This window comes from Apodemus sylvaticus, chromosome 11, assembly GCF_947179515.1.
Source record: "Apodemus sylvaticus chromosome 11, mApoSyl1.1, whole genome shotgun sequence".
Classification (NCBI taxonomy): Eukaryota; Metazoa; Chordata; class Mammalia; order Rodentia; family Muridae; genus Apodemus; species Apodemus sylvaticus.
This window is the reverse complement of record NC_067482.1, coordinates 71,504,450-71,526,171: the sequence shown is the minus strand read 5'-3', so window position 1 is coordinate 71,526,171 and position 21,722 is coordinate 71,504,450. Positions and strand designations below refer to the sequence as shown.

The following is a 21,722-nucleotide window of genomic DNA, read 5'->3' as shown; positions in this document are numbered from 1 at the left end:
AGTTTAAGCTCTTCTATAGAGCTCATATAGAGATAAAAATAAATAAATAAATAAATACACACATACATAAATACATACATGTATAAGATAACTTACTTGTGCATTGGATGCAACTGGGCTCTAAGCCTGGGTTCTAAGTGTGACCTTCAACAAGTGCCTTGTGTTTCAGGGCCTATTCTCTATTCTTTGAACTTGTCAGAGTAATGCCTTCATCTTAAGTTTGCTCGAGGGACGTTTCGGAGTGTTCTAAGATGGAGAAAACAACCCAGGATGCCTGCTTGTTTTTCATTCCTTCAGAACAAACTATCAGGAAATGGTTTCATTCTGCTGTCTTGTACTCTCTCCCACTGTAATGATTGCACTTTATTATCGTATTATCTTTATTCTCCTATCCATATTTATTATTATGGAAAAGATCTAGTCTATTTACTCATAAAGGATTGATTGTCAGGTATGTGTGACAACCCAGAGACTCAGAACTGGCTTTTGTGACCAGCCTCTGCTTTGTGGCTGTTCTAGGGAGAAGCGAAACGCCCATTTATGTGTGCAGGTGCACATAGTTATATTTTGGTTTTGTTGCCATTTTAACTTCAGTCCTTGCGAGTTTTAATTTTTTTTTTCCTATTCAAGACTGTAAACTTGATTTTGAAGTTATGTCTCTCTGAGTACGAACTAGATCTTAAGTGCATGTTGATCTTTCAGGAAACAAATTCTAGAGCGAGCAAAGGCTGCTTCCTCCCTCATGCGAGATTCAGGCTGGCCAGACACACACACAAAGATAACTTGCATATTTCTTGCTCTCACTTAAGTAGCAGAGGCCAGTTGCCCCAAAAGGCAAAATTTACAGCCCCAAGATCATTCTGAAATCCAAGGGTGTAAGCTTGTTCTCTATGTGTTTGGCACATATCCTCTGAGACTAATTTGGATCTTAAGAAACCCCTTTTTATGTTTTTCATTCTCAGTACCGTTTTCTTCCCTTAAAACTCATATGAATTAAATCTACACACAAGCTGGCATGGTTAAACCCATATGCAGGCTATAAGGGTTAAGCCCACATGCGGGCTGACTTGAACACAGATAAAACTGCCACTTCCAAAAATAATACTCTCTCGGTGAGGAGGAAATTCAAAGTGCAAGTAAAAATTAAATCAGATGACCACAGTGAGGCATTAAAATGTAAAAGAACAAATTCAGAAAAGAGAGGAGAGAGGTCCTTATTACCAATATTTTTTTAAGCAGAAAAAGATAATAGATTTAACAAGGAGGGTGAAAACAAAGAGCTATTTTGAATTGGAGGCAAGTTAATTGTATTTAAAACAAACAAACAAAAAAAGACGTCTCCAGAAAAAAAAATCTCTTATTTTTTTCAGTGCAATAATTAAGTTCCTTCATATTATAGAGACACATACACAAATGTTAACAACCATGAAAAACAATACAAAACGCCCTCCATTTAACAAGTAGAAAAATATAACTACTATATATGGCAACTGTGAATCTAATACTGTACAGAAGTCATTTGTGGGTTTTACAAATAAATTATAGCTTAAATGCCTTTTTAAAACTTTTTTCCTCCCCCTCTCAGATGTACATCAGACGTTAAACAGGAAAAGTCCCGAGCCTAACAGACGGCAAATTAGTGCCAGTCGAATGTTCTGCCCACGAGCTTGAAAAATTTCTTATTTGGCTCATGAAAGTATTCGTGAAGTTTATCAAGTAGTTTGGGATCCACTTGGGGGTGCGCCCGGCCTTTGGACTCGTGTAAGCAGCGGTCCTTGCCACTGTCCCGCAGGCAGTAGAAGCCCTTGGTTTTGTTAAAGTAGAAGTTTGAGGCGTTGATCTGTGGAGACAGCTTCAGGAACCTCTCGACCTTCTGGATCTCAGGAAAAGGGTCTCTGATGAGGCGGTCTCCATCCACAATGTGGATGTGGCCCAGCGGGAAAAATCGCAGCCAGTTCAGCATGTGTGCATGGTACAGGCTGCGGTTGAGAGCCTTGTAGTCCACGTTCAGCCGTCCGTCCCGCATTAGGAGGTCCTCAATGGGTGGGTAGGGCTTGTGCTTCTGAAGGTGGTTGTACAACACCTGGGTGTAGTCGGACAGCACGCGCTCCGATGGGTCCCTCAGGATAAGCAGCAGGCGGATGGTGGGGTTCATGCTGTGGATTCTCTCAGGCACTTTGGGCGAAGTGAAATAGGCAGGTGTCTTCTCCACTGTGAGCTGGTGCGGGGAGGAGAAGGGCATCTGGGTGAGGTACCAGCCCAGGCCTTGGCTGTAATGTTCCTCCCAGTCAAAGAAATGGACCTCATTTTCAGCTGCCGCAACATCGGGATGCAGGCTGAGCATTTCCAGCAGGGCTCGGGTTCCACCCTTGCGCACCCCAATAATGATGGTCTGTGGCAGCTGCTGTGTGGAACCATTGGAGGCTGCCTGTTCTCCGGTGTCCTCTGGGATAATAATCACCTTTCTCAGAAGTTCCTGCTGTTTGAGCCCGGGGCCAGGAGCAGCCGGGTGGGAATGCACAGGCTGGGGCTGGGCCACCAGCAGCACCGCACCCAGGAGCAGCAAGGTCATGCTGTACAGCTCAGGAACTTCACTGGGCCACACGCCCCTAGATCATGAAGCGGCAGCAAGGATCCCTCCTGATTACTGGAACATGGGTGTCTCCAGTTTCCAATTACTAGGGAGGAAAAGAAGAAACTTTTAGCCCCAAGTAGCCACGGAAGGAAGTAATCCAACACACAACTATAGTCCTGAGCGCTGTCTTCATCTCCCTCAAACTCTCTATTCTATAAAGGAGGGATAACAGGCATTTTCTGTAAGGGACTAGAGAATAAATATTTTTGGCTTTTGGGACATATAGTTTCCATGGCAACTCCAATTCCAACAGTGCTTTTCTGGATCTGAAGCAGCAGAGGTGTGGCTGTGTTTCAGTAAAACTTTGTCCGTGGACACAAAAATTTGAATGCCAAATAATTCTCATGTGGTATTAAATATTACACTCAATTTGGAGATTCAGCTCAATTGTGTGTATATGTGTGTGTGCACACTTGTGTGTGTTTGCAAAATTTTCTTCATGAGTGCAGGTGGCATCAGAGGCAAGAAGCCCATGATTCCCTCCAAGTGGAAATTATAGGCATTTGTAAGCCCTCCTGTAGTGGGTGTTTAGAAGTGAATTCTGGTCCTCTGCAAGAGCATTATATGTTCTTACCTTCTGGGCCATCTTCCTGCACAGTTGTACAAAATGGTGCTTTCCTAATTAACCATAGTTTGTCAATCCCTGGTATAAAGAAAAGGACTAAATAGACTTTCGACTCCAGAAAGCATTTAAGAAATATCTCCCTGCTGTCAGCCTCTGGTGATATGCAGGCTCAGCGGATATGGAAGCAGACTGATTTTAGCACACCATGTCTCCCACCAGGGTTTATTTTCCAATGAGGTGTTTATTTTCCAATGACCCCATGTTGTGGAATGAATGAATAGTCCAGTGTTTCCTCCAGCATCAGACTCTGGTTGCTGCTTTGTAGCAGACACTGTGTTTCTCAGTTTTGGGTCTGGCCAATGTATACAGACAGATGTGACAGCAGGCGGAACTCATCTCTGCCACAAATGCATTACTCCTACAGCTACACCCTTGCTATAAGAACAGGTCTGACCAGCCACAGGTCCGGGTGGGCAGAAGGACAACGACCCTGGCCCAGGAACAAGAACTGATGGATGGCTGTGGTTGGATCGCTGGGTTTGGGGATGGTTTGTTGAATTTGGCAGAGGGAAATGTGTGTACACTGACTGCAGGCAACAGGCAGCAGGATGATTGGCACAGACCGGAATTGTATGATAGGTTGATATTATATGGAGAGATGTTTACTCATTTGCCTAAAACCATTGAAAAGTTTTCATAACGGAAGAAGATGTTGAAGTGTGCCCAATAGGATTAAAAAGGAAGCATTATCAGAAGAGCACAAAGCTCCCTGCAGCAAAAGGCTTTACTATTATAAAGTGGCTCACGACTGGTAGAGTTCAATGTCACCACGGCCACACAGTGTGACCTACGAAATCAAGGTTAAGATCACCACCAATTCATTGCTGGTGGTCCTAAGGAATGCAAAAATGTCATAATTCGTTTTAAAACTCAGGGCCCAATTTACAAGTTCTAAATGGAGAACTTTTATGCTTGCAAACTTCTCCCTTCATCTCTCAACTTTTTTGAACTGCATCACCTATCGTGATAAAGTCCTTGCAGGACATCGGCTCTTGGCCCAGATCTAGGGATTCACACAGATAACAAGCTATGGTTGCCACTCTGAAGAATGGACACACTGGAACCACGTTTGTCATTCTTGCACAAAGCAGTAGAGGCACTGGCTTGCTTTGGTCATTGACAAAGGGTTGGGAAAAATCCCTGCAAGGGGATTTTAGGGTTTCGCCACTAAGCGAAATGTTTGCTTCTTCATCATATCAAGCTTATCATTCACTTGATCATAATGTTTGGATAAAGAGCAAATTTGGGGCCTCCAAATTTGTGGTCCTCAGACACAAGGATATGTCATTTATAAAGTGTATGTTAAAAATATGAGCACTTGGTCTGAGGGTGTTTCAGCTGTTAAAAAAATACTCAATGCTCTTCCAGAGGACCCATTTTCAATTCTAGCTCAACATGGTGGCTGGCAATTGGCTGTAACTCCACTTTGAGGGGATCCGAAGCCTCTTTTGACCTTGGCAGTTACCAGATACACATGTCGTCTACATGAAGACAAAATACTCATATATATACAAAATTAACAATTAAAATAAAATAAAACGAAAGCAAAAATCTTGAACGCTGAACCAGACAGAAGCCTTTAAAGAGTGGCCAACACCAAGGAAAAATGGAGAGATGAGCTATGGAACTCTGCAAAAGGGACTTGAGATCACTGAGGATGCCCTTGGGGGAAGGTGTTCGTGGAGGGTGTGGCTAGGCAATGTGGGTTTTGTAGGTTTGACAAAGGGCGTGAACTCAGTGTGATAAGATTGCTTTCCTCAAGGAAAGGATTCAGGAAGCTTTACCAAAAATTCCATTTCCTTCTGTTCTCTTCAAGTGAGTGGAGACAATGAGCCATTTGTTAAGCTTGTTACACATTTAAGGTAGTATGCCCAGAAAGGCCAAGGGGAAAGAATGAAGCACAAGTGCGACATGAGTGGCACTAACTCTGACATGCTAGAGTGCCTCACTGTGTGTGGTGGCCACAGCTGTCACTTTCTCAGAGTTCTGCCTTTGGACTCAGGACCCGGGAACAGCTAACAATTCACAGGATTCAATACTCATATGGCCATCAAACAGGTATTACTGAAATCTGTATTATCTGGCTACTCACACTTTCTCTGATTTATTCTGAAGCAAATTGGTCACCACAGAATGCACCTGAGACTATTCCTAAAGGGAATTACTAGGAAACAGCAGAGAAGATACTAAATATTGTTGTCTGGGATGCTAAGAGAGAGAAAAACAGTCCAGTTGTTTGTTCACTAGCAAATGGTCAGCCCTGAAAACATATGAGCAACATACAGACTGAACAGGTTATATTTATGGATATATAAATATATGTATATAATTATATATGTGTATATACATATACAAATATGAATACAATAACAATTAATGGAAAAAGAGACCATGAATTTGAAAGACAGAAAAGTGGGGTATATGTAGTATTTTGGAGGGAGGACATGCAAAGGACAAGTGATATAATTATATAATAATATAAAAATAAAAAAATTTTTGTTTACTTCTGTTTTCTAATACATATATTTATGTTTAGATGTTTTTCATTATAAAAATATTGGTGTAATACAGGTAAAGCTGACTATCTATATATATACACATATACACATATATATATAAATATAGAGAGAGCAAGAGAGAGAACATGTGTTCGTCTGTATGACAAAATACAAACAATACATTACACATAAAAAATGAGAAGCATTTCAAACTAGAAAGCTATAGATATAGTGCATAGGATTTTTATCTCGTTTGTTTTTGGAAACTATTTTAAGCAAGAAAAATATAACATTATAGCATGGAGGTTATAATTTATATATACACGCATAAAATCATGTATAGATATGCACATGTATGTATTTGCACACATTCATATATGCACACATATAGAGAGTGCATATATTTATACCTAGGTATGTTATACAAATGCCATTCATATCTAAAATGTATACATATGTATATGTGCATATCACAGGTATAAATGTATAGAATAGATGTGATAACATAGTAACTCATTTATGTATAGAACATATATAGACACAATAACCTTATGTTTCTTGTGCTTTGATAACTCAAGCTCCCATTGACACAATCAGAATTATTTGGTCGTTTGCTCACAGGAAAGAAAAACATCTGAAGGTTCACATGAACCTGAAAATAATCTCTGGGGTTCTTGACCTTGACAATGGGTTTTCAAACATCAAGGTTAAGATCACCACCAATTCATTGCTGGTGGTCCTAAAATACAAGGACGCAAAAATGTCATAATTCGTTTTAAACCTCAGGGCCCAATTTACAAGTTCTAAATGGAGAACTTTTATGCTTGCAAACTTCCTCCCTTCATCTCTCCACTTTTTTGAACTGCATCACCTATCGTGATAAAGTCCTTGCAGGACATCGAATATTGGCCTAGATTTAGGGATTCGCTTTGGTCTTGGCCTTTCATTTCTCACATGAGGAGACCTTCAGGTGACTTGGTTCTAACCACAGTGAAACTCTGGGCCTGCAACTTTTGGCCAGTGAGTTCCAGTCTAGTGACCTGATGGGTATTATAACTCTCCCAGCAAGTCTTGATCTTGATTTATAGCAATGAGTGGTAGGTGTTCACAAGGAATGTAATACACTCAGCTACAATTCCCCACTGCTCCATTCTAGAAGTCAAATATACACAGAGTACATTGAGCATGGTATTAAACCCATTAACTGCTTTTGGGAAGTAAATGGGCAAGAAGACCTGTACAGTCTATAGAGCCAGGTGAGGTGTCCTGCCTCTGGTTTTGAGTTTAGATGAACTGACTTTGACTCTGCCTCAGTCTGATCATCTGTGAAATAAGACTCTACCCCAAATGATTCCTTTGGAACATGAATGAAGAAATGTGTGCCAGAGATATGTACCTAAGAGAAATAAGTCACACTTGTACTTTAAATTTTCTTAGAAACCATATGAGAGAAATCCAATTTTATGTGACTCAATGTATACAAACTGTCATTGTTCCAGAATAAAATCATGACATATTATTAATGAGCAATATTTCAGTATTTTACAATAAGTCTTGATTAGCCTGTGTGTGTCTTTCGGACAAGAGCAGTCCACTTCTGGCCCTGTGTAGCCTGGGGCAACTGAGGTGGGTAAGGACAGGAGAGCTGGGGAAACTGTAATTCTTTACTTGACACCTTCATCAAGAGGTCCCCTCCCAACTCACAGAGAAGTCCCTGTGCAGGAAAAGGACAAGGAAGGCAAGCCTGAACTTGCAGGTGACATAAATGCATTCATATTCTTTCTGTTGATAACTTCATTATTCTCTCACAGGAAATAAACCAGGTGACCTTGAACACAGAGGGCTATCTGAAAGCTTGGAGCTGTCAAGGGCACAGACTCAGATTATTCCAAGCACCTGGAGCCGGGGCCAGACACCCTGGCAAAAACATAGACAGCAGCTCCAGCTTCTGTTGGCATCAGACTATGGGCTGGCAGCTTAACACATAGCATGCCTGCAATCTTGACAAGGAACCCTCAGGACAGCTAGTATTGCTATGGGAAAGAGAAGGGGCTCAAAGGAATCAGAGGTTTGTTAGTGAAGCAGAGTGAGCACCCAAATGGAGTCTGAGCAGGTAGACCCAGAACCTGGCTGTGCCTCTCACTTCTTCCCAGTGCCTGGGATTAGTGTGGCTGCTGGGAATCAAACCTGGGTCCTTGGGAAGATCAGGAAGGAAATGCTCTTAATAACCGAGCCATATCTCCACCTCCTCGGTTGTATTCTTAACTAAGACATGTGTACGTAATGGGCCTTTTGGGTTAAAGTCCTGTTGCATAGCCATACCCCAAATGAAGGACTATGAAGACTCAGACTGGTCAGGCTGACAAAGTTAAACCTCATATTTTATAGATTGATTATTAAGTCTAAGAGGGAAGCCATCCTCCTCTCTGCTCCTCCAAAGAGACTGTTTTTCTGTTTGCTGGTGTGACAAACTAAGAATTGGAAGCCTGCAGGTATCCTTCCCTCCCCTCCCCTCCCCTCCCCTCCCCTCCTCCTTGCATCTGCCCCATGACAATACTGAATGCCAAGTATGAAAGCAAACAAGTGTCCATAGGCTCTTCCAGAAGGTGGTACCAATTGTTCTTTAAAATCAGTCCAAATATCTCAGGCTGAGGACACCCTTATTGGGGGACCTGCATGCCTTTTGGGCTTCCGATTCTTTCTTTCCATTTCTAGCTCTGACCACACTAGCTTCTCCAAGCCTCATACTTCACCAAGTTCATCTCAGCTTTGGAGTTTGGCATTTATAGATCCTTGTTTCCAGAATGCTGTATGCCAGGCTTTGTGAAGCTGTCTCTTTCTTGCTATTCAGATTTTATTTCAAACACGAGCTTTCTCTCAAAGGTTTTTACATTATCCAATTTTAAAGGCCCCATCCATTGTACCAAATCACATCTGCCCTCCAGCTCTCTAGCCAGTCCTGCACACCACTGAGTTTCTTGGCAATGACTAGTTTTCCTCAGATGCTCACTTCAGAGAAAGACATCATTCCTGGCTCACTGCATGTGGCAAAGACTTATTTCCTCTATGAACTTGTCAAATGCAGGGGCCAGTAAGGCCAATGGCTATAAGTTACAGGGAACAGATTTTAATTTAGTAAAAGGAGAAACATAACGGCCTATTCACTGGAAAGTCTGCCAAATTGCAATGTCTCTTCTATTCCTAGAGAGTCAAGAAGAAGCCAGATGTTGAAGTGAGGGGGTGGGGTGGGGGAGGTTCATACTGCTCAGCAATTGGACAAGCTCACCTAGGAGAAGAAAAAAACATCTTAATTAAAAAGGAGGGGTAACTACAAAACAACCCTCTAAAAATATTTTAATTTTCTCCTTAAGTCTTTTTATTGCATAATTCACATTATGACTCAGACTCCAAATATAATTAACTCTAATATACCCTTGTAGTCTCACCAGTAGAACATATTCACTATCAGAGGACATATGCAAAATTTTTAATCAGACAGACAAATTTTATTTGTTAACCTGTCTTCAAGATACCTTCGCAGTCCTGCCACCTAGCATGAGCATACAGCTCGCTCAAGAATGCCTCTCCTCTAGGGTAAAAGGCTTTGCGACTTTAACAGAAGAGGTGGAAATGCAGACGTTATTTGCTGAGCAGTCCCTGTGTGCCCAAAAGTAGCAAGAGAACAAAAGTCTTCTCTAGAACCTCCAGCTTCTCCACCAGTGAGGGTGGCTGCGTTCTCATTCTATTTCATATTTTTTAAGCATTGAAAGGGTGTTAGAGAATAGTGGAGATGCAGGAAGAAAGCTCTGGTAATTGGACAGATCCAAAAGGGAACTCTTGTAGGAAGTAAACCCAGGTAAGTATATTATATATTACCTCTTAGGTATTCAGCGTTATCACCACCCTACTCTCCAGGAAGATATATGGGACCACAGATGTCAGGGGATAGATATTAAGGCAGGAGAGTGGGACCTGCAGCGTTAAGATTAACATGTAGAAGAAACCACTTGGCAGGGAAGTGCTGGAAATACTTCCTGACCTCCTGACCAGGAGCAGAAGCAATAGGCAGAAGAACACATCCAAGAGAAGTCAGATATTCACACACACGTGACACAGGCAGGCACAAGGTCATGAAAGGCCACGATCCTCATGTCCCATGTTCAATTCTTGACCCTTAGGCACAGGATCTGGAAAGCTTCCGGAAGTGGCCTAAGCCTCAGAGCCGTTCCTAGACAAAGTCTACCACATGGGCCTAAGCCTCCCACATAGTGGGCAATCAGTATTAGGTCATTATCTTTGCTAAGTATGCAACACAGTGGGTGTCTAGCACATAGTAGGTTCTCAAAAAACATCAATGTCCTGCTGGTTTTGCCCACGACAATTACAGAAGTAAGTTATTAAGGTTAAGTAGCCACCTCAAGGTCACAGAATCTGGAAGCATCAAAACTAAACTGCAGGAACCTTCTCCAGGGCTCTTGCTTTGCCTGCGGCCATCTTGGAAGGGAAGCTTTTCTGTAGACAGTACAAGTGTACTCTTTGCAGAGGCAGAAACTCCTGAAAAAAGCCAGAGAAGATGGCAGAAGGCACTGGCTCTAATAAACTGCTGTGCAAAAACTGCTTCTTTCAAGTCTCCCATGGTGTTGTGTGATTTAATTTTCTGGAATGTACTGAAACTTGAGTAGAGACAGTTTGAACAACAGGACTGTCATTTTTTTTTTTTTTAATGCAACTAAACTGGGCAATTGTAAGCTCAGGTTATTTGTTCATCCTGAAAAGTCAAAAACATCTTCACTTTCATCTTTGCACAATGATTTAAGAGTGTGTTGCCACTGTGTCAAATTTCCATCCTTGGCAGGGCATCTTGGAAGGCAAGGAATAGGAAACAGATTCAGTCTGTGCCTGTCAGTCTGTGAAAGGACATGGGTATTTCAAGACCTCCATAAATATTTATTTTCTTGAAACTGCCTCTACATGACACTCCTCAGCCAACGCTGGCATTCAGTTTTGTTTGGAGTTATGGTAATTGCTGGGAGGTAGGAAGAAGTGGGAAGGGTTCAGGGTAGGAAGGACCGAAGGACAGCTTCCATAATGCTAATGAGTGTTCTAGGAGCACATTTGCTGGCTGAGCTAAACAAGTCAAAGTGGGCCCAAGTTCCCTTCGCAGTGATTCACACTCTTGGAATGCGGATCTTCCATGCTTTCTGAGTTCCCTGGAGTTCTCCATAAGGTGGGCTCCAAATCCACAAAGATTACCTGGATAATGAACACTGCTGGCTGGATAGGATCCAGGTGAGGGTGGGGCTGGGGTGGGGGTGGGGCGTATATCTTGGCAGGGACTGGAAGGCATCACAATGCCATTGTAGAAACAGAATCCTATCTCTCGCCACAGGGTAGCCAGAGGTCAAGCAGCCCAACCGCATCCTCCCCTCCAGGTACAGGTTTAGAACCCAAGGACCCTGAGGAGGTGTTAGAAGGAAGTAACTCCAGCTTTTTCCTCCATCAAGTCAGGCTGTCCATCGCATTCTCTCTGAAGTACTGCAGCTGTCCAAGTGGGAGAGGACATGCTAATCTTACAAGGTCTAGTTAAAGAAGAAAATGGTACTCGAAAAATTTTTGGGGTAGGATGTGAATTTTTGTGTCCGTAAGTTCTCAAGGACACCGAGGAGTCAGTGGAAGGGGCCTGGAATCTAGATAGATAGCCCTTGACAGTTCTCAGTGCTGTGGCCTGGGGAGGGACTGCCCTTTGTTTCCCAGTTTGTTTTTCACTGGGGTGGACTCAGCCTCTTTTAAAACCAGGATTAACAACAATCCAGGCTCACAACAAAGAGAGAGATCAGTCCGACCACAGAGGTGGAGTTATTCCTGGAAGATGATAGATAACAAGAAGTTGGAATTAACCAGAAGATTTCCAGCCAAAGCTTAGGTTCCTCCCTCAGCTCTGTAATTTAAAACCTTCAGGAAAGCTCTGAAACTCTCAAGAGCACTGGATCTACACTTTTTTATTGCAAGGATTAAATAAAATAGTATGTATGGGGCGTTTAGGACACTGGTCGAACGGCATGACTTCAAATCATGGTATCTAATTTTATCCCTAAAAGTGCTTTGTGGTATAAATAGGATCTAAGGGATGATAATTAGTCAAATGCATTTGTTCATGAGCCAAACTGCTGCAGTGACTCAACCAGACAGAAGCTTATAGAAGAAAGGACAGTGGCACACAGACAGGATTAGGTTCTCTGTTTAAGGACAGAACAGAACAGGGTCTTGCTAAGACACCCACCCTCCAACCCTTAACAAAAGTGAAACAGCAGATGCTAGTCACTGCAGCTCCGGAGAAGGGAGGGAGACAGAGTTCCTTCTCCGTGTGCTTCGTGTTGGGCACAGAAGGCAGCAATGACCTAAATAAATCCTTCATTAGACACAGAAACACAGCGGCAGAGGCAGCACACGGCAGAGCCGTGTGACAGGAGAGCAGACAGGGCCTCTCATATTACCATGTAGCTGAGTGGAAATAGAGTCTGTCAGCAGATTGGAGGCTGGAGCTGGGTACTGTAGCAAGGGTGCTCCAGCTGTGACTCAACCTCTGGCAGGTGCTTTCTTAGCTGCAGGAAAGTTCCTGTGTAGGCAGAGGGCCATCCCTCATGCCACATGTGGCGAACACTCATGGATTCTGTATATTTTCCCAGAAATGTAAGATACAAGTGGTATGATAGGCACAAAATCCATGTACAAAATCCATCTTTACCTGTCATGGTACCTACTCACAGAAAGAGAAACTGAGATAGACAAAGAGCAAGAACCCCAAAGTCATGCACAGAGATACTACACAGAGTAGGGTAGCATGATGCCCTAAACCAATGCCTATGAACACAAACCCCTATGAACACAAATCCCTTTGGATCTGTGTTGGGAAAGAGAGACTAGAACAATACGGATGTAAAGAAATATGTGTAATGCAAAGCAAATTCTTTGTCCTCTTACACAAAGCTCAGGAGAGGATTTGTTTTATTTCTTAGGCCAGCTTTAAAGGAATGTCTTGTCAGTATTTATCCTTTGAAGCACTGATACCCAATATGATTGTAGTTGAAGGTCAGCATCTTTGAAAAGCAATTTGGTTTAGGTGAGGTCATGCATTCGGGGTCCTAATCTGAAAGGACAGGGAGTCCTTCTAAAGGAAAGAAAACGGAGAGAGTTCTTTCTGTGTCCAACATGTGTGAAGACAAGGAAGAAGGAAGCTGTCTAAAGACCAGGAACCAAACCATATAAAGAACTGAGTCCTCACCATGTAATCTTGAGATCTCATCCTCCAGGAGAGTGAGCAATACGTAAGCCCCTATCTCCAGCATCTGCTTAGAGCAGCCTCACGAGCTCACAATCCTCAGGGAAGCAGCAGCAGAACCACGCTTTTGCTGGAAGCCCTTCCGCTGCACAGGACTATCTGCTGGATCGAGGCAGATGACATCACACAGGAAGTCAGTTGACTGTTAAGGGCTGTGGCAAGCAAGCTGTGCACACGGTTCACCTAAAGAGGTAGCTGCTGTCAACTCCGGCAGATATCCTTCAAGCCCAGGGACTGGAATGATCTAATACTCAGGGATTTCCAGATCCGTCTATGAATATTTACTTGAGAAACATTGGGTTTTATTAATTAGTGCATGAATATCTGTTGCCAAATAAGGAAAAGTCAAGAAAAAAAATGAGATGGCGATCAAACCTGTAAGTTCTGATGCCTAAGATATGCGCTTTGGCTACAGGGGAGCACTCTCCCTCCATTGCACAGTGACTTCAGTAAGGGCTCTGAACTGCATAGAATTCTAGAGGTATGTAAACAGTCCACTCATTGTCTTTAAAGAGTTCCCACTAAAGTAGAAGACGCACATTAAGGAGCTAATATTCGAATTTCTGAGTGAACATGAAGAGAGCCATGCAAATACGAGGCTCAGATGGGAGAGAATTGGGAAGAAGCAGGGCAGGTCTAGAAGGAACCCCAAGGACAGGTGATGCCTGGGCACAGTCATGGGGGAGACACAGGGCTCACTCTCCAGAACCCTCGACAGGGCATTCTTTCTAGGTTGTTGGTAGCAGAAAACAGGGGTAGGTGTGTGTAACCTCTAACGTAGAATTCGCTGAGGGGATCACACACTGTTGGTGAGAGTTGGCAAAGATGAACTTTCAGGAGCTTGGGTACTCTCTGGTGTCCCTGATAGGACAACAAAAGCAGCAATGTTCTGAGTTTGACTTCCTGCAAGGCCACTTCATCAAATAGATTCCCACGAGGGTAAAACTACTGCAAATTCTTGGAAATTTCTACTCCAAGATTTGGTATACATGGGTGCTTGCCTTATCACAGACATATAAAAACAAGTATTTTGGCCAGGCATGGTAATATAGCCTACATTCTACTGCTTAGGATACAAAGACAGAAGGACTGGGTTGCATGGTGAGAGCCTGTCTCAAAACCAGAAAATAAACTGAAAACAGCTTTTTGTGTACACGCTTTGTCATGGACAGTGGAGCTGTCCTGCCTGACACACCCTTGCAAATTGAAAGGCATTGAACATGTCTAGCCTATGGGACATCCCTGTTGTCGAGCTAGGTGCACCAGTGTGTTGGTGGTTTCCCTGGTGACCTCACCTGACTTGGAGGTGCAGTAAGGGCATCACCCCAGGAGAGACTGATATCAAACATTGTTGGATCAGAAGCTACTCCAAATTTAAAATTAAATACAATTTCTGCTGAATGCACATTGCTTTCTCAACATAGGAAAGCGGAAATGTCCATGTTAACAGCACAATTTATCCGTACCACCAAACACCGTGAATAAACCAGAGAAGGAACAGCACCAAAGATACAACCCGACCACAGGCTGGAGACATTGCTCTGTTCACGAAACACTTGGCATGAGAGTGGACCTGAGTGAACATGCATACTCGTGCTCCAACAGTGGGACAGGAGGAAGACACAGAAGCTCAGAGGCCATCTGACCAGACCTGAAAAACTTCTACACCCAAAACAGAGAAACTTTGTCTTAAACAAGTGAAAGGTACGGTTCTGCACCTTTGGTGGAACCCTGACCTCAACATTCATGTGGTGGCAAGTATAAAACTTCACACACACAAAAACACACAGAATCACATACATACATATCATAGACATAGATGCACACACAGTGAGATATCATATACATATATAGTATGGATATAGATTCACAGAGAGACATCATATACATACATACCATAGACAAAGATGCACACAGAGAGAAAGAAAGAAACATAGACAGATAGACAGACAGACAGATACACACACACATTCAAAAAGAGGGAAAGGGAGAGGGAGAGGGAGAGGGAGAGGGAGAGATTTTAAGACACGTCTATGCCCATAAACTCAGAAGCAAAGCTGTAATAAGCAAGGCCTGGCACCACAGCAGGCACTGATTTCATAGTGACTATACCATTTTTTGAATAACTCTGTTACACTTAATAGAACAACATTCTTTGCCCTCTGCTGACACACAAACTCTCCTCTCTCTCTCTCTCTCTCTCTCTCTCTCTCTCTCTCTCTCTCTCTCTCTCTCTCTCTCTCTCTCTCATAAGTACACACAAACCATGAGGAATTATACTTAAAAACAAAAAACAAACAAACCAAACCAACATTTAAATGCTATTTAAGTTCAACATGCCTTTGTTATGATTATCAGCCTGGGTGATACAAAATTAATTAGTGCTTCAATTTTCTCTGACTTGAACTTCAATTTATCTGTAATGATTCTATTATAAACAAGGGACACCTGCTTTGTTATCTTGCTCATCTAAAAGCTATGTCATCTATCCATATATGCTACCCTTAACATAACTCTGTTGGAGGTCTTTTATTATTTTTTACTACAATTTCACTATCTTCAGATCAAATTTGATGGCACCTGTCAAGAAAGATCATTAGGATTCTCAATTTGCCTTCTTTCAGAATGTGAATTCAAAATGATTGACTTGTGCTTTGTACCTTTAAAGCATTATTTATTTTTGCTTAGATAAAGCATTTGAATCTCTTGGCAGCAACAGGAAATGTAGCATCCGCTAGATGAATCCTGGCACTCACAATGGGAAGGTTTGGGGAGTTAAGAGTTTGGCTTTGAACCCCAGCTGCACAGACCTTCTCCTCTGTAGCCTAGATCAAATCCTGTGATCTGTGTGCCTTGTTGTCTTATCTGAGATGGGAAGATTGCAACAGTACAGACTTTGTAGGATTGTCTGAAAACCAAAGGAAGTGTTAGTATAGAAAGGGCTAAAGAGGCGAACTGGAATAGAGAAAACCCTCACAAAATGTCAGCCATTGTCACTCTCTGCCTTCTGCCTTCCATTGTAGCAGATAAAGGCTCTATTCAGGGGGTCTAAGTAACTAACCTAGATAATGTACAGCACATACAACAGGTCCCTGCGAGTTCCCCTTGCTTGAAAGGGCTGGTGCACAGAAATGGATCTGTGTCAAGCTACAGTAAGAAGAAGGAGCTCAGTTCAACTTTGTGCTCTGAGTTCTTTCTGACCTTGTTCAAGACTTGGGAATATTCTAGACCTCATTTGAACAGGGAAGTAATTAGGACAGAGATTCTAACTATTTAACACATATCTTAAAAGAGAAACATTCAGAAAGTTATGACACATCCTCTGTGTCATAGTAATTACCTCAGATTCCAAACAGGACAATTCCTGTTGAGTTAGCCATAAACCCTTATCACTCACTATCATTCTTACACATACAGGTTAAATGCAGCAACACATAGCAAATTTCCAGTCTGTTAAGGTATCCTTGATAAAGAGCGGTAGAGGAATAGAACTGTTTTTAATAGGGAAAGCACAATTAATAGGGAAATCTACTGTTTTCAGATCAGAGCTAACACTTACTCAATGAATATTAATTGAACTAAAGTTCTGGTACAGATTAGATGAAATAGGCTAAAGAACAGTCTATAAAAAGATGTCTAGTCAGTACAAGAATGAAATAAGATAAGACTGCAGTATGCTGTTAGGGACATGTTTCATTTGAATGTCTCTTCCCAAAGGGCCCACTGTGCAAGGAAAGTGTGGACAGAGAAGCAGTCGCTTCCACAGTGAGAGACAAAAGACTGGAGTTGATATGAATTAAGCAACTGAAATAAGTTTGCAGTGCACTTCTTTCAGAAGACACTAAAGGCAACTTGGAGGTCTAGGAGAACAAGAACAAAGGTCAACACATTTGCATGAAGGCCAGGCAAGAGCACAGGGATAGGGAAGTGGGGAAAGAAAATCAATCCTGCCTCAGGTCTGCCTCGTTTGGAGACCATAATTTTCCTTGAGGGTCCCAGTTTTCCATTTAGAAAGAGAGAAAGGGCACTCTGCTGTCCCACTTGAGTGAATATAAAGTTTAAATGCACTATTATAAAATCCACCCTAACTTTCTTGATACAAGGTAGACTTTTAGTATGCATGAACTTGTTGTCATAACCTGGACAAAAATGATAAAAATAATTTGGGTTTTAAAAGAACTACATTTGTCTCCTTAAACAACTACCATAAGAATGATAGGAAATTGCAACATTCCAGACACTATCACTTGAGGGAAAAGGTCTCTCCTCAGTACAAAAATGTTGCATATTTTTCCTTAGAGAGGAAACAATAGCAGAAAGGAAAAAAAAGCAGAGTATAGGACATAAAGTTTCCTAGCCTGGTCTTTATTCTGGACCTTAAAAACTACCCAGGTAAGGAAAGAAAACAGATGACAATGATCTCACACACTGGTCTGCCTAAGCCTGCTAGGCCCAACCCTAGTGGGCCATGCAAACAGATTCCTACCATGTGGCCTGAGGTCAACCCAGCCACCTTCCACAGCTTCGTGTGGGATGTGTGTAATAAAGATGAGACTGAGAATGGGGGTCTGTGTGAACAGACTTAGCCTGCAGGACTCAAAAACAATGCTGCCCTAGAAGCAGGAGCCTTGAGCTCTGGGAGAACTCTTTCACAGAAAGGCTCTGGTGAGGGAGTCCAGGCAAAGGCTGAGAACTGGGAACCTTGACTACAGAAGGACCATCTGCACAGGTTGCATTAACTTCCTTAGGCAACCAAGGGCAGCTGTGTATATAAACTCACACATGAGCTTGCCCTCAAAGTCGGTGTTTCTATTTTTAATAATGAACTTTGATTTCATAATAACAGTACTTTCACTTCCCAACTACAAGGACCACATCCTTCCCTTGAACCTTGCTCAGCCAATCCATCTACATACAGTTCCTTCTCTATTTGCATGGATGCACCTGGACTTAGGGCAAGGTATCACGCAACATGTAGAGTTAGTTGTCCTGTTGTCTGGGACCCAAGCCCTCAGGGACATAGTCAAGTCAACAGTGGTCATAACCACATCCTCTGGAAGACTATCGCTCTCCCAGTACAGGAGCTGTGTCTTGTTTATTCTAGCTGTTTAAGCTTGAAGTGAAGACCTACTTCTCAACATCTCCTTCTTGAGTTGCTTGCTTCCTGATGGCTAATGACAGTCCCCACACACTCTAGTCTTTCAGGGATCCTGAAAAAGAGCAGCAGCCACTATTTCAAGCAGATCAGGCCACAGCCTAAAGGGAAAGCAAACACACCCTGCCTGAGAACCAAAGCCTAGGACCATCATGTACCTGCAAGAGAGATCTGTGCTGGTCTCCACACGTGAAATGATTTGCCTCGGGATAAGGATGCATTGGGAGATCATCCAGAAAGAACGTAAGAATGACACAGTGTGAAGCTGAAGACAAAAAGGCAAAGAGGCTCTAGAACAAGAGGTAGTATGGCCTAGATGTGGGAATACTTATGCCCCTGATCTGAGTGGGGGGAAATCACAGGGCTCCCTTTATGAGATTACAGAGAATGAAGTGGGGAGGGATTACAGTGAGCACACCAGCTGCCCAACTTGGAAGCTCATTAAAACTTTCACTTTTTAAAGGCAAAACAGAACAAGAAGAGAGAGCATTTACACACCTACTATATGAATTAAATGCTCTAACTAATTAAATGGACTGTCATTAAAATCACCATTAAATGCATCGTTGCACTTAATCTTGAGGACTGAAAAGGAGGGTGGCAGGGTCTCTGGTGTTTTCATTCAACAGTTATTATGTACCGACAATAGTCTACTGGGCTATCGGGCGTCTTTTGGCAAATTCCCCACACTCCATAACTTCAGCTCCTGAAATAGATTTAATGTTAAATAAATGAGCAAGGGGAATTGTATAAATTGAAATTATGAGTGAATACCCAAGGAAGAGAGAAATGATTTACTTTTCCAAGCTGACATCTGCACCGAAACATTATGTTGTAGTTGTAGTGTGATATCACACCTATGTCTAAGAGTATAACACTGAAATTCCTGGGATTCCTCATTGCACTGGGGCACAGGGGAGTTTCTGTTTATCTCTGAGTTTTGTAAAGATTGTACAGGACATCAGGAAAGACTAACAAGGACAAATATTGCAGACTGCAAACGGTTGCAAATGTTTTAGAGCCAGCTGAGGGAAAGAGAGGAAAGCAGACAGATAAAGGATCTGTATTTTAGCTGAAGATAGCAATAAAAAAGAAGTTATGAAGTTCAGCCTGATCAATCACTGCCTGCCCTGTACAAACAAAGCTATAATAGTTGCTCAAAGTAAGAGAGATCGATTTGAGCTGCCCATTGTCAATTAATTTTCTGCTTTCATTGTTTCCAATGTCTCTGTGCCTCAGTTTCCTATTATATTTGCATGCATGTGCATTTATACACACACACACACACACACACACACACACCTATTTACATTTGGGCTAATTTTTGATGGCTAGGAACTATTGGGGAAATCTAAAGGGTTTTGAGATTTCTCTTCCCCCAGGTTAATGTCCTCCTACTTTAGAGCCAAGAAATGAGATCACTTGTTTGAGAGACACTGGGGGGGGGGGGGAGGCGTTTATTCCATTAGTGTTGGGCACCAACACATAAAAGGGGCAATGAGCTATACTCAAGATGGTATTCTTGATCTGGTTTTCAATGAAAATTGCCTTTCCAACAAGAGGCATTAACAATGAGTATTAGGTGCCACCACGATGATTCTACGGATGTGCCAGGCTTCTTAATGTTCCTAATGAACATTCTACATATGTTACACTGTTACACTTAAGACTGTCCATCAATTAGTAAAACACATTTTACAGATAAGACAATGAAGGTTTTTAAAAACAAAATCACTTCCCAAATGTGAAATAAAATGGAAATCCACTTCCTTCCTGGCTGGAGGTATTTTCGTGTGTTCACATTCACCATGAACTGCACACTGCTCTGAGAACAGTGGTTCAGCCCTATGTGTGGTCTTACCTCTGGGGAGGATGGGTAGAGGCTGAATCTAGTATCCCCTTAAAGGGATCCTTCACATGAGTTGTTCAAATGGAAGGGGAGAGAGAATTCTCCCTGAATACCTACCTGTCCCCAGGAAGGACAGAGCATACAGGATGACACTCAGAAAGGGTTCTCCAAAAGTGAGTTTAAACGATGAAAATCCAAAGCCCAGCTAAAGAGAAAGCCCACCTCACCAAAGGACGGAGCAGGGGTACAGTGGCTGGTCTCTCCACAAGGTGGCACTTGCTGTCCTTGTCTTTCATCTGCAACTTTACACTGTACCAGGGTCTCCCATCTTCTCTCTGGCTTGACAATTACAGATTTTCATCCTTTTCCCTCCATATCGGGAGCCTTACTTTGGGATGCTGAGATGTGGGGCACGGGATACAGGCGTCATTATCCTAAGTGCCTGCATGGGGATGTGAGCAGGGCTTGCTGAGGTCGGCCTGACACATGTTACTGGACTCCCTGCCCTCAGCTTCCATTTGTTTGCTCCTATTGGCTTTTCTGTTGCATCATCCTCTCTTTTCTCCCGACACCCCTTGCTCCTTCCTGTCTCAATTCTTGTCCCCCGCAACATGCACTCTTGGTCATCTGTCCTCAACCTATAGAATTTCTTCATTGGTCTTTCTCATGGGTAAGATCTATTAAGGATGCTAAAACTAATGACTGACACATTCCCCTATTTAATATATGAGCATGATTTCTTGGTCTCTGAGATACATTATTCAATTTCCTGTTCAGGGCAATTGTCATCTTCTGTTGTCAGCTTCATGTGGCAGTATCTGTCAGGCATCATCTATCTCTTGACATAGTTTATTTGGTTAACTGAGCATTAAACAACCAAGTGTTATAAATTTAAGCATGCCCATTTCCCAGATGTGAAGACTGAGGTTTAACTATGTGTAACAACTTACCTTCTATGGTATGGTTCATACACCGTAAATTCCAACCAGAGCCAAATGGCTAGATTACTGAATGTAATTCTGCTTTTATTTTTCCAGACAATAGTCTCTAGAAACACACTGCTAGTATGCGGCTCATATTATACAAGGAACTAATACTATAGCAACAGAAATGGATTATGTTATCTTAAACAATATGTTCCCATCAAGGGAACTATTAAAATCTGCCCTGGAAATTATACATGCAACAAACTCCTACCCAGTGGCTGCCACATCAGACATCTCCATCTAACCTCACAGCACGTTCTAACAATCTTTGGGAGATCTCCACTCACATTCCTAGTTCCAGTCCAGCTATCCAGGCGTGGTGCATGTAAAAGGCCCTCTGCTGGACTGGCACTCATCTAATGGAAAAGCAGTTATAGGGGTGAGCTTGCAAGGCGTTTGACATCAGGTCCCAGTGGAGCCCGGTGGATAGCCAACCTTTCTTTCTAAATAGCAAAGTTAGTAATTTTGCTATTTGACGATTCCATACATGTATATAAAGTAATAGAATTTCTCACTGCCCCTTAACTCCTTCCTGTCTCCCTACAACACCACTGTCTACCATCCTTATTAGTCCATTTCCCAGGTGTGTGACCATTGGATTGATGTTGTGCCTTATGTGGTTTACCCAGAGCCAT

General features: G+C 42.4%; 1 protein-coding gene across 2 annotated transcripts in view; it reads right to left on the bottom strand.

Moving 5' to 3' along the window:
- Positions 1-1,339: 1,339 nt before the first annotated feature.
- Hs3st1 (heparan sulfate-glucosamine 3-sulfotransferase 1) overlaps positions 1,340-21,722 on the bottom strand; it is a 30,054-nt gene continuing 9,671 nt past the window's right edge. Inside the window, exons 1-2 of one of the 2 annotated variants that reach the window (XM_052199235.1) lie at positions 13,041-13,210; positions 1,340-2,678 (exon numbers count right to left, since the gene is read on the bottom strand). In XM_052199235.1, coding sequence (XP_052055195.1) covers positions 1,637-2,572 — 936 coding nt within the window. In that variant the 5' untranslated portion in view covers positions 2,573-2,678; positions 13,041-13,210 and the 3' untranslated portion in view covers positions 1,340-1,636. Of the gene's footprint in view, positions 2,679-13,040; positions 13,211-21,722 lie in introns of those variants that run through there. The other variant, XM_052199234.1, reaches the window with a different exon arrangement.